The sequence below is a fragment of the Phaeodactylum tricornutum genome, chromosome 33 (genome assembly GCF_000150955.2).
Source record: "Phaeodactylum tricornutum CCAP 1055/1 chromosome 33, whole genome shotgun sequence".
Classification (NCBI taxonomy): Eukaryota; Bacillariophyta; class Bacillariophyceae; order Surirellales; family Neidiaceae; genus Phaeodactylum; species Phaeodactylum tricornutum.
This window is the reverse complement of record NC_011701.1, coordinates 35504-48489: the sequence shown is the minus strand read 5'-3', so window position 1 is coordinate 48489 and position 12986 is coordinate 35504. Positions and strand designations below refer to the sequence as shown.

The window sequence follows — 12986 nt, the reverse complement described above, 5'->3', positions numbered from 1 at the left end:
CGTCCGTAGCATGGCAGGCACCGCGCAATCCCAAACTTCTGCGGTACGTCGTGGATCAATTACGAGTAATGTGTGTGGAGAAATCGCACGACTGCTGACTAGGACGCCGAAAGGGACGAGGCAGATGAACTGTCAACCCTACTTTGGCGTGGGGACTTGCGCGAGACGCGGGTTGTCCCTTCCTTGTCGGACTCTTTGTTCACAGTCAATACTTGATATTCACTGATCACCTCTCACTGTCCACTTGCTTGTACTGCTGCAGCTCAATCGTCTCGAAAATGTCGAACAAATGATGCAGGGCGGGGGAAACGTCCCCACCGCTGACAACGTTGAGTACGCAATTTCGCGTGTGGACGATCTCGTCAACTGGGCGCGCAAAGGTTCGCTCTGGCCCATGACGTTTGGACTCGCCTGCTGCGCCGTGGAAATGATGCACGCCGCCGCCTCGCGATACGACATGGAGCGGTTCGGGATGGTCTTTCGGGCCTCGCCGCGCCAGTCCGATGTCATGATTGTGGCCGGAACATTGACCAACAAAATGGCCCCGGCCCTGCGCAAAGTATACGACCAAATGCCGGAACCGCGCTGGGTTGTCTCCATGGGGAGTTGCGCCAATGGCGGAGGCTACTACCATTACAGTTACTCCGTAGTGCGAGGCTGTGATCGTATCGTCCCCGTTGACATTTACGTCCCGGGATGCCCTCCCACCGCCGAAGCCCTTCTTTACGGACTCATTCAGCTGCAGAAGAAGGTCAAGGGCAACAAGGGTCTCCTACTGCGTTTGCGCAAATAGAAAACCACTCTACACACGGCATGTACCGTCACTCCCACATATTATGTAACACATCAGCAATTTGCCACCTAAATTGTTATCTATCAAGCTAGGTAGGGTTGCTGTCTCTAGAGAAGACCCCTCGTGTATACGAATATCTGTATTGCTTGACCAGCCGGGAGCACCCATCCGGCTCGCGCTGTTTCCTCACGGATTCGGCGGTTGCGGGAGCTTAACGGTAGACAACCGGTGGGCCCACTGCTTGTGCCGTCGGGGGGTCGAGGTCCAAACCCAAGTCGGATACGCACCGAGCCATTCGAAGACTGACGGCCAAGTGTGGATGACGATGTTTGTACTCCAGATAGGCGGCTCGGTATTCGGACGAATCCACCGTACTTTGGTAACGGTGTAACGCCAGGACGGTGTCCGTCAAGTCCTTTTTTGTGTAGCCCGTGTAGTAACAGAGCGTCGGACTCCAGAATCCGTTGGCGGGGTCGTCGTCATTGCCGGTGGTGATGCCCAGAGTGGCGCGCCCCAAGTAGACGGCGGAGGCTGCGAGCAGGCTGGGTGATGACGTAACGGCGTTCAAAGTGAGTGGCAAGCGTCCCAAAGCCAAGAGATAGAGGACGAGTTGTCGGAGGACGGGATGGGGGTTTTGGCAAGACGCACAGGCTTGACTGGCCCGCAATGCTTGGTGGACAAAGTGAAGGGGAGTGACTCGGTGAAGGCGGAAGCCGAGTCCGTCGCAGATTCTGTTTTCCCATGCGCGAAGACGCTCGGCGTCAAAGGATTGGTCGGAAATGTAGACCAGGTCGTCTTGGAGTGGCGGTGTACGGTCTTCCAGTTTGGACGCGATCCAGAGACACGTGCTGGAATGGGAAGAGTACGGACAGATGGGAGAGGTGAGGGGTGGGTTATCGAAAGGGGGGATGCGAGGGTCCGAGCTTAAGGAGACCGGACGTACCATCCGAGGGCTTGAAAGTCGCTGCGGTGCACATAAAAGCGTTTCCAGTGGTGATGTTGTGGTTGTTGGGCGTTTTGGGAAGGCCCCTGGGGATGTTGCTCATCGTCATCGCTGGTTTCGTTGTCGGAGATCTGATCGAGTTGTATCTGTGTGGGTCCGTTTTGGAGGACAATGTCCAGGAGTGTGACGGCCAGGTGGTAGGCGTCGACGGAGACCTTGTATTCCGCGGCGACTTCCACGAGCCAGTTAACGAGAATGGCTCGCATCTTGCCGGTAATGGAAGGTTGAAAGGGCAAGGGTTCCAGGGCTTCGGCTGGACCGATTCCGTCCGGTTGCAGGGCTCCGCGGGTGTCCGGCAAGGCCAACAATTCGGAAGGAGTCTTCCGACGATTCGGCACGCCACCCCTTTGTGCGAGCACCCGGAGGGCCTCGTCTCGCTCGCGTTGTTCCCGTTGCCGGAGCGCAGCGGCGTACTCGGCTCCGTAACGTTGGAGAAAGGCGTGGGCGTCCGCGCGTTGGAGGGGCGATTCGTCCACCACCACGGCGACGGGTGGACAGCGACAGACCGTCAACGGGCTGTGCGGGAGGGGATAGAGATCCCGCACGCCTCGTGGTACTCGCCCGTGTGCGGGTGGTGCTCGAGGTTCTCTGGTACGGGCCAATGCGGACGGGAGCAAGGGAGAATCTTCCACTGCGGTACGGAGACGCCAAGACGGAGGTTCGGCGGAGGGAGGCGTGACTCGGGAGAGAGTGGGACGGGTTGCGGAATGATCGGTGTCGGCATCTTGGTGGGTCGGGAGTCGTCCGCGTGCGGAGGACCGGAGCGTGTAGGCGTGCGCCGCAGGTACGGGATCCGTCCGTGCCTTTTTGCGGCTCGGATTCACCGGCGTGGAGTCTTCCAACAATGATGGTGTGGCGTCGACGGGTTCGGCGTGGGACGTGTCCGAACGAGCGGTACGGCGGCGCTGGGAACGCGTCGTACGGGTCGACTCGTTGGAGGTGCGGATCCTTCGTGCGGGGACTTCGGGAGGTGCCATGACTTGGAGGATGAAGCGAGGGTGTTACGACGACGATTTGCCGTTAATTTCACTGTCAGCGCCGACACTGGGAACGAACGATTTCGTGCAGTGAATCGTTCAGAGTCGAACGCTCAACGTACAATAATGACGAAGAGGCAGAGGCAACCACCGCACCGCAACTGCCACAACCAATACTAGTACTACCGCAACACTCTCGACACGGATTTCCTATCACTACCACCACAATGCAGGTGACTCGTCTCGACTCGTCACGCACAGTTACAGAGTCACAGTCTCTCACACTCACCCCACGCTGCTACCTTTTGGACCGTGTGTTGGAAAGAGATTGTTGGAGTGAGGGTGAAATTTTGTGGATTGGAAACAATCAACCTTCCTACGTTCACGTCTACCGCGTTCTGGGTACCGTACGTACCGATCCTCTCGCTTCTAGATAAGTGTAAGTTTCGTATTTTGGAACGACGCCGTCGGATGGAACTGCTCGACCCGCATTCTGGAGGCGAGGCCTCTCCTTGCCGGTAGGCCGGCGTCGTTGGCGCCGCGGTGGAAGTTTGAACCCTCGGCTCCATTCCAGCGCGAACGTCGCCGTTCCTACCGGATTCTACGTTGGAATGCGTAGAACTCGAAGGGCTCGCAAGACAGCGCGAACGAACAGTCGTGGATGTCGTCCCGGAGCAGGCGTTGGATTGGAAGGCGGGCTTGGGAGTTCCCCCCACACCACTTAGGTACGGAAGAGGCCATCTCTAAGTAATTCAAGTCAAAATCCAAGACTTTGGGTCACTTACAAATCCAAACCCTAGTTATTTAAGTAAATTACAAGTCCCGGTGTCCCATTCACATTGTACCCGCACGTGGCTCGAAAGTCACCACTCACCATTTCGATTTACTTATTCAATGACCACGTGGTCTTGGTAAGTTTCCGAAATCGATGCAAACCTCGGTACGAACGACGGACCGAATCGCTGGTTCGCGTCCCCACAGCCCCCACTGACAGACGTCAGGGGGTTCGAGGAGCGAATGAGGTGGCGTGGCACGGCACGATGCAAACCAACACGCCTGCGGGTCTCGGAGTGTTCGATGTGCTACGTGGAAGCGGCTCCGCGCACCGTCGGTAGGTGGAACGCCTTCGCTCCAATGCTTCGTTTCCTTTCCCTGGGAGTCTCCTTTCTCCCCCTGTCCACCACCCGTGGTGCGCGGGACCGTGGCGGGAAACCGCAAAATGACGTAGAATTTATACCAACGTCTACGTGTACGATTCCTCGGTCCTCGAGAAGCAACCGACAGGTAGCCACCACCCGCGACGGTGCACTCATAAAAACAAATTTCCAGTTTCCCCTGGCACGACCATTGCATTCCTCTCGCCTTTTTTGCTTGTCCGTTCCGCTCCTTGTTGATTCTACCACCATGGTACGTACAAACTGTCGCGTGTGTGTGTATGTGGGTGTGTTTGGGTGTTTGGGTGTGTAGGAATGATGCCTGTGTGCGTATGTATAGGTTGAGAAAGAGGCAAGCATGGTTGGTTTGGTCGAGAAAGGCATCAGCCAGATCTGTCTTGGTAGGATAAATCGATCGATTCAATTGATTGATCGATTCACTACCAACACCAGGGCAAAACGTTGCGAAAAGACGGCTCTGGGGTGCGAATCAGTCTCCCTCGTTGTACCCGTCGACCGACATTCCGCTTCCGAATCCAATACTGTGGCTCACCAGATATGTATTTGTGTATGTGTGTGTTTCTCGTTTTTTCTTACAGAGTGCCGCCGATACCGAAAGCTACGCCTTTTCCGCGGATATCAACCAGCTCCTTTCGTTGAGTAAGTGCGCTTGGTCTATCACCACGGGTCGAGCCTCTCACCGGGCGTCTTTGTCTCACACACACATTTATTTGTATCTGCCCCTTTGACACAGTCATCAACACGTTCTATTCCAACAAGGAAATCTTTCTCCGCGAATTGATCTCCAACGCGTCCGATGCCCTCGACAAGATCCGCTACCAGTCCCTCACGGACTCCTCCGTCCTGGACACGGAGCCCGAACTACAGATCAAGCTCACTGCCGACAAGGCCAACAACACCTTGACGATTGAGGACTCGGGCATTGGCATGACCAAGGTTGATCTCGTCAACAACCTCGGAACCATTGCCAAGTCCGGAACCAAGGCCTTCATGGAAGCCCTCTCCGCCGGAGCCGACATTTCCATGATTGGACAGTTCGGAGTGGGCTTCTACTCGGCCTACCTCGTCGCCGATAAGGTCGAAGTCACCTCCAAGCACAACGACGACGACGCGCACGTCTGGAGTTCCGAAGCCGGCGGCTCCTTCACCGTCGTCAAGGCCGAAGACCCGGGTTTCAACCGTGGTACCCGCATCGTCTTGCACCTCAAGGAAGACATGTCCGAGTACCTCGAAGAAAAACGCGTCAAGGAACTCGTCAAGAAGCATTCCGAGTTTATCGGATTCCCCATCAAACTGTACACCGAAAAGACCACCGAAAAGGAAGTCACCGATGATGAAGACGATGACGAGGAAGACGCCGACGATGATGACAAACCCAAGGTGGAAGAAGTCGACGACGAAGAAGACGCCAAGAAGGAAAAGAAAACCAAAAAAATCAAAGAAGTCAGCCACGAATGGGAACACCTCAACAACACCAAACCCATCTGGATGCGCAAACCCGACGATGTCTCCCAAGACGAGTACGTGGCCTTTTACAAGTCCGTTTCTAACGATTGGGAAGAACACGCTGCCGTCAAGCACTTTTCCGTCGAAGGTCAACTCGAATTCCGTGCCATCTTGTTTACTCCCAAGCGTGCTCCCTTTGACATGTTCGACGGCGGTAGCAAGAAAAAGCACAACCACATCAAGCTCTACGTCCGTCGAGTCTTTATCATGGACAACTGCGAAGATATCTTGCCTGAATGGTTGCAGTTTGTCCGGGGTATCGTTGACTCGGAGGATCTTCCCCTTAACATTTCGCGCGAAACGCTCCAGCAGAATAAGATTCTACGTGTCATCAAGAAGAACCTGGTCAAGAAGTGTATCGAGATGTTCAACGATTTGACCGAAAACGAGGACGCCTACAAAAAGTTTTACGAAGCCTTTAGCAAAAACCTCAAGCTCGGCATTCACGAAGACTCGACCAACCGCGCCAAGATTGCCAAGCTCTTGCGTTACCATTCCACCAAGTCGGGCGAAGAAATGACCTCACTCGACGACTATGTGGGCCGTATGGACGACAAACAACCCGGAATCTACTACGTGACGGGCGAATCCAAGCGCGCCGTCGAAACCTCGCCGTTTTTGGAGCGCCTCAAGAAGAAGGGATACGAAGTCCTTTTCATGGTGGACCCCATTGACGAGTATGCAGTTCAACAACTCAAGGAGTTTGAAGGCAAGAAGCTCATCAGTGCCACCAAGGAAGGTCTCGAAATCGAGGAAGACGAGGACGAGAAGAAGGCCTTTGAGGAAGCCAAAACCAAGGCAGAATCCCTCTGCAAACTCATGAAGGAAGTCCTCGACGACAAGGTCGAAAAGGTGGTCGTGTCTTCCCGCTTGGCCGATTCTCCTTGCGTTCTCGTTACCGGCGAGTACGGCTGGACCGCCAATATGGAACGTATCATGAAGGCTCAGGCCCTTCGTGACGCCACCCAGTCGTCCTACATGTCTTCCAAAAAGACCATGGAAATCAACCCCCAGAACTCGATTATTGTAGCTCTTCGTGAAAAGGCTGAGGCCGACCAGAGCGACAAGACCGTTAAGGATCTTATTTGGCTCTTGTACGATACGTCACTCCTTACGAGTGGATTCTCTCTCGATGAGCCTGCGACCTTTGCGTCCCGCATTCATCGCCTCGTCAAGTTGGGTCTCTCCATTGACGATGATGGTGCCGATGGCGACGATGACGAGATGGACGACTTGCCGCCTTTGGACGGGGATGACGAAAACGAGGAGTCTGCCATGGAACAGGTCGACTAAACCTGGTGGCCCGGTTTTACGTTACGCAACTAGACAAGAGACTTTTTCACCACCACCGTAGGGAAATAAAATAAGCAATTGTAGAGAACGATTTGATCTGTGCTCGTAGAATTAGCGCGTGTCGTAAAACTTTTGCGTTGGCAGTGTTTGGAAATACGAGATGCTGTGCTCTTTAGGATTAATAGAAATGAACTATCCGATGGGCGTTGAGTGTGGCTGAGTGGGTAGAACGTAAAATGCGCCGGAACACTCGTCGTCGCTCACTAGAAATTGATCAAGTCTTGAGGAAAACTAATTCCCAAAAGACGAAAAGAAGTCGTTCGAATTGACCGACGGTTTGTTGGCCGAACCGAACGAGTTCCCGGACGAGGGTGCTTTTCCGAACATACTGGAAGCTCCACTCCCACTCGGCGGGGCGGACGATCCCGCGGAAGACAATTGGTTGTCGCCGTTCCCGAACTTGGCTGCCATCCGAGCACGAGCTTCGTCTCGCAACCGAGTCTGCCGTGTCACATACTGCGTGTCCGATTCACCCGTCAACCGTTCAATGCCGTTACGATCTTCACCTGGTAAACCCGGCGCTTCTTGGAGAGAACCAGCGTTACTGGAAGATGTCGAATTGGCGGATCCCGTACTGGAATGACTGCTAGTACGGGGATTGTTGTAAAAATTCGATGGCGTGGCGGTGGCTACATTGGACTGGTCGGAACCGAAACCATTGTACTTGGACTGAGATGGTTTTTGCGAAGCAACTTGACGCTGAAGCGCCGAAAGCCCGTCATCCTCGTCTGGCTGCGCAATACTGCTGGCTACGGTAGATACTCCGGCGGTAAACGACCCCCAGAAAGACGCTCCGGTCGATTTAAAAGACTGTACGTTTTGCTCCGAAGCCACACTCCGTGCCAGAGATCCGGCTTGTGAGACCATAGAACCAAAGCCGGAAATGATCGAATCGACGGCGTCGTTACTACTGGACCCGCTAGGGTTGTAGTTGGGATCACTACCAATACCTTGCATCCGAGAAGAACCTGCACTGCTTAAACCACCACTGCCAAACTTTTGCGCCATGCGTGCTCTGGCTTCTTCTCGCAAGCGTGTCTGTCGGGCAATGTACTGCTCATCCGATTCACCTGTCAACCGCTCCATCCCGTTGGCGTCGGTAGAGCCACCCGTTGCAGCACTGCCGGTGGGCCCCGCGTTACCGTTGATAGGTTGATAGGGCTTCTTGGGAGGCGGTTTGGTGAGCTGTGTTGGTTCCGGTTTGCCTTCCACTCGAGCTTTCAAAACTTGCTTGTAGAGCTGCGCCACATCACTTTCGTACTTTTGCTTAATCGGCGTCCGGGGTCCTATTCCTTTGGCTTGCAGGTACTGGTTGCACTTGTCGTTGCCTCCCGCCTTCATTAACGCCAATTGCTGGTCGGTCCACGAGTCCATAGCGATGGAGCGCACGAAGGAAATATGGACGCCCAGAGATCTGCGGGCAGGCGAGTTCAAAGGAGGAAAAAGAGTCGAGAAGGAATAGTTAGATGTTGTTAAGGATCTGTCGCACTACAAGGTTTTTACAATTGTGAGGTTGCGAACGTGTGAATTGCTTTCGTACCGGTGCACTCCGCTGCATTCCAAGCAAAAGACATTGCCAAAACTGACGGATGCCCACTGCGGATTCTTCATCCCGCAATCGCAGCAAACGGTGTTTCCAGGAATCGCCTTCACGACCGCCTGGTCCTGGGCTGTCATTTGCACCATTGTGTTGCAATTTTCAGAACAAAAGAGGGAACTAATTGATTCTAGAAAAAGGCAAACGCCCACAAGGAGGAGCTTTTGTTTTTGTTGTATACTTAGTGCTGGTGCTTCGGCGAGGATGCCTTTGCGAGTGTACACCCGCGTGTGTCCGTGTTGGATCAACGACACACACGAAAGAGTCGCTTACCTCATGTTACCCAACCCCGTGTACTCTTCCAGAGACTTGCCGTGGATAAGAACGGACAAGACTCGCTCATGTCACTACGACAACAATGGTCACTGCCTGTGATTCAAATCTAGAAAAGAAACCCCACCCCGCCTTCTATTTTACACTTTACTCTAACTGTAAAAACATTCCATGGACAGAGCGAAGGAAATGGATACGAGATTGCGGTCGTGTTGCCTGCCCGCCCAAAAATTCCTTGCTTGACTGCAGATAGTTTTGGTAGGTTGCGAAGTAGAATATGATCACCTTTACTATGTTTACGAATGATATCCCGCATTCCAGAATGGAGCAATTCCATCACCATAGTCGTACATAGGTGGCATTGAATAGCGATCTAGGCTGGGATTCACAAGCTCTGACGGAATCCAGTCACTCACATTGAACAACCCGTCGTTGACGAGATCAGGACAGTAATGTGAAGAATCCACTAGCAACGGCCACCAACGGCGCATGTCCTCACTTTGTGAGTTCCCAGGACATGTCTCTCGCTTTCGCAAGTAGGGGTTCGCGTACCGCATTGCTCGACATAGAATACTCTCATTGGTTGCCTCGTCGCGGAAGCGACTCCAGTAGTCCAGACCAATCTTTTCGCTCATGCGTGCCATGGTTGCCCACCCCTGCAGAGTGAAGGCCTGATAGTGCTCGCATGTTGGACGAATCAGCTCGTGGGGGAGAGCACCAGTTGTTGTATCTACATGGGCCAAGAGACGCGACACTGACCGGTGCATTCTCGACAATGCCAATGACATGTTGCCAGCATACAAGGCAAGTGGTGCAACCTGGACATCATAGTACAGGCCATGGTTGTTGTCATTTGCATACTCTCTTTGACCCTGCCAACTAGAGAGCACCCATTTGAGATAGTCCGCAAACCATTTGCGCAGAAGGCTCTGTTCCGACGCCGATAGCGCTTGGGATTTTTCCACAATTTTGACTGCATCCAAGAAGAAGTACACATCTTTCATTTCAATAAGACCAGCAGATGCACCCTTTGCCTTTCCATGTGCCCTCCAATTTACCTGGGCATAGTTGATGTGTGGTTTCATGCGCGTTGCATTATTTAGAAACCAGTGTCGAAGATTACTGGCTGCCTTGTCAGCATAAGCCTTGTTCTCTGTCAACGAATACGCCAAAGCAAGCAGTGTAGTGTTGTACTTCATTGCAGCCAAACCAGATCGATCATACTGCTCACTTCCGGCGCTAAAGAGGGATGTACCGGGCGCACGCATACCGTCATGCCGCTCAAACGGTTTCGACCAGTCGATGTGTCCAGATTCATTCCTCTGTGGCCACCTGTACGGCGACGGGTGAAAATATTCATGACAATTTCCCGATACACCACAGCCGTAAGGCTGCTTATCCATAACCGACCAAGGTCCAAACAGTAGCGCTTGGTCAGCCAGTTGCACTAGCTCTCGAAAGACTTCTTTCTGCTCACCTGCCTTCCAGAGGTTGCGCTCCCCCATCAATTGCTTTTCGTTGAAGAAAAGTAATGTTGAAGAAGTCAAGCCGTGTATGTCTTGTGCAGCTCGAAGGTCAAGCCGTTCCAGAAGCGATGTGACGGCATGGCTTCGAAGTATGCCTCGAAAACGAATTGTACCAGATACTTCGGCAGCTTTGGTTCCTGAATACAGCCGCGTTATCCAACCAGCTACTGGTACATCGCCAACAGCGTCAGAAGCGTGGGCTGGATCCAGAATTGCCTTCTCACTATCCAACCACGGCCATTTGTCCCAAGGCCCCGACACACCAAGCCTCAAAAGCAGCTCAACTTTGTTTCTTCGTCCATACCGAAGTTTTTCATTAAATTCGGACCGAGCCGATCGATGAAAAATGATCTGCGGCTCTTCCACCGCATTGGGCACGTACATATCCGATAGTAGAGCTTCGTTGGGCTCTTGGAGTCGATCCATGGGCGTTGTGAAGTACCTGGCAAGCGGATTTTCGGCCAAAGACGACTGGATCGAAGACCACGCCTTTCGCGTCATGAAACAGTTACCGTCCCAAGGAAGAATGTATTCAGCACTGGAATGTTTGCGGCCGTAGTCTAGCATGGCATTCCTGACCCCATTAATATTGATGACATATAGAATCTTGTCATGCTGTATCTGCTCTTCGGCAAGAAGTATTTCCTTCTCCGTGAGTCCCTCCCCTTCTATTGTTTCAGGAGGGAGATGAATCTGGTCCTTGGGGATCCGATCATATGCGTATTCAATTTTGTCGTAGACCTGCAAGTCAAATGGAATGACAGTGTAGGATTCGTTAGCCTTCTGAAGTCGGTCCAGGACTAGTCGTTCCACCTCGGGATCGACGAAGCGATTGACAAACCAGTGTCGTGTTGTGTTGGGAAACGACTCTTCGTGCGCCAGAATGAAGTCAAGATTTTCCAAAGTTTGCTGCGTACTATGTCTCGGCGGTAAGGCGTTGCCCAGAGCGCGAATAAGTATCATTGATGAAGTGGGATGGGCCTGCGCAAGGGTGACTGGCATTTCCCGCTGAATACTCTTTTCCGTGAATTTTTGATGGGCTTTGACTGCTTGAAATGCCATGGCGCTTTGTCTCCAAGAAACTGGCCCTGGTTCATATTGCCGAGCAGACTCTGAGCAGAAATTAATCTGATTAGTGAAAGCGCTGGAGAGCGTTAGTAGAATCGATACCGATCCAAGTAAAGCTGTGAAAAGAAACACCGCCCAAAGGCGAATCTGAAAGACGGAGGAAGAGCCATCCTTCATTACGGCAGCGTTTTTGCGCTTTTGAGAGTTATTCCCGTCGTAGATTTGGAAAACCATGATGAGCAATTGTGTGATTGCCTACTGGTCGACCTAGAAACCGCAGGCAAGCATTCCTTGGAAAAAGGGCGCAAATTCATATTTTGTATTCAATTATTGGAGCACAACTAGGAAGCCGTTATAGTTCGCTTCTTATATCAAACCAAATGTGTCATAATGTGTTCGACCACGCGTGATAGGTTGCTAAGTATGAAGGGGGTCGACGCGTTTGAACGATTTCAAATCAACAAAAGCGTATATTCTCTTTTGAAAAGGACAACTAACTATCTACAGTGAAAGCTTTAATATTTGTTGTGAGGAGCCGAAGACTTTCTTCCTGGGAATGAACAACAAAATTTTGCAGTTGGCTATAGAGGCGTTCGACCCGAAATGATAACAGTAAACTCGCCTTTGAAAGAAAATTAACCAAGGCTATAGAGGCGTTCGACCCGAAATGATAACAGTAAACTCGCCTTTGAAAGAAAATTAACCAAATTCGTTTGCTATACGCTACGGTCGACAGACACAAGGAATTCATCGCAGTCAAGAATTTTTAATGAAAACATTAATATTTGTATGGATTCTAAAAGGGGAGAGGAGAGTAAGCACTCAGAGTCAGAAAGGTGAAAATACATTTTGATTTCCTACTAGCATGGCCGCGGACCACGGCAGAGGTAGCAGAACGGTAAACCAGGCAGCAGCATAGATGCTTCACTATCGGCAGTGAAAAGGGAGAAAAGTATGTCTACGCCAAACAGAAAAAGAACGCCGTGCACAATCCAAGAACTACTGACAATGAACTCGTGCTGCATGTCTTCATTTCAGCACTGGGGCAGATACCTACTTGCAGCGGAGAAAGTCAGAAATTAAAGGCAATAACTGTAAACTAATTAGACGATGGCTCCGTTTTCCACTCGGGATTGACAGTGACTAGCAAACGCGCTCTCACGTTCACTGTCAGTTAGCTCGACCGTTTATTGACTGTGATTGCTGACGAAATGCTTTTTTTCCCGGGTCTGCGTCCGCCTCGCTGGGCGGATTTGGATTGACTGTGAAGTCAAGGACAAAATCCTCTCCATCGAAAACATCACCTTCCAAGAGTCCTTCAATGAAACGACGAAAAGCTTCAATGCTCTTACGGGTTAGCCTCCGTATTGTCCTCAATATACCGTAAAGTTTTTCCCTCCGCGCCATGCTGAACGAACCGTCGTCGTCCGCGATTTTTGTCAGTAGCGTCCTCTTAATCTCAACCGCGGTGTCTCGAACGACTTTAGCTGCTATAACTAGCCGTTTAAGAATGATTCGACTACCTTGTCCCATCAGGACTTCCTGTATAGACGATCCACCAGCTCCAACATCCAACTCGTCCGGAGGATCGATGTCTTCGAAAAATTTATCTATGTCATCTAGTCCATCAACAAACTCATTCCTGATAGACTTCGCCATGGGGACCTGTGATTCAGCAATGTTCTCAATACTTGAGGGCACACTTTCAGCCAAAA

General features: G+C 52.0%; 5 protein-coding genes across 5 annotated transcripts; 2 read left to right on the top strand and 3 right to left on the bottom strand.

Moving 5' to 3' along the window:
- Nucleotides 1-292: 292 nt before the first annotated feature.
- Nucleotides 293-793, top strand: PHATRDRAFT_41645 (predicted protein; the record flags this gene model as incomplete). Its single annotated transcript, XM_002185573.1, has 1 exon — nt 293-793. The coding sequence occupies one exon, from the start codon at nt 293-295 to the stop codon at nt 791-793; it is 501 nt and encodes a 166-aa protein (XP_002185609.1).
- Nucleotides 794-1121: 328 nt separating this feature from the next.
- Nucleotides 1122-2002, bottom strand: CYCA/B_1 (predicted protein; the record flags this gene model as incomplete). The annotated part of the gene is made up of 3 exons (XM_002185565.1): nt 1122-1641; nt 1737-1822; nt 1907-2002. Coding segments are annotated over 3 exons (702 nt in total), but the record flags the coding sequence as incomplete, so codon positions are not given.
- Nucleotides 2003-4101: 2099 nt separating this feature from the next.
- PHATRDRAFT_55230 (predicted protein) lies at nt 4102-6838 on the top strand. The gene is made up of 3 exons (XM_002185572.1): nt 4102-4180; nt 4527-4587; nt 4682-6838. Exons 1-3 carry the CDS (start codon nt 4178-4180, stop codon nt 6745-6747), a joined length of 2130 nt encoding a protein of 709 aa, XP_002185608.1. The 5' UTR covers nt 4102-4177; the 3' UTR covers nt 6748-6838.
- Nucleotides 6839-8100: 1262 nt separating this feature from the next.
- Nucleotides 8101-8448, bottom strand: PHATRDRAFT_7988 (predicted protein; the record flags this gene model as incomplete). The annotated part of the gene is made up of 2 exons (XM_002185564.1): nt 8101-8221; nt 8348-8448. Coding segments are annotated over 2 exons (222 nt in total), but the record flags the coding sequence as incomplete, so codon positions are not given.
- A 503-nt stretch (nt 8449-8951) lies between these two features.
- PHATRDRAFT_50635 (predicted protein) lies at nt 8952-11505 on the bottom strand (the record flags this gene model as incomplete). The annotated part of the gene is made up of 1 exon (XM_002185563.1): nt 8952-11505. The coding sequence occupies one exon, from the start codon at nt 11503-11505 to the stop codon at nt 8974-8976; it is 2532 nt and encodes an 843-aa protein (XP_002185599.1). The 3' UTR covers nt 8952-8973.
- Nucleotides 11506-12986: the final 1481 nt, after the last annotated feature.

Coding starts and splice junctions, on each gene's coding strand:
- PHATRDRAFT_55230 (XM_002185572.1), top strand. Junction 4,588..4,681: donor CAACCAGCTCCTTTCGTTGA/GTAAGTGCGCTT, acceptor CCTTTGACACAG/TCATCAACACGTTCTATTCC.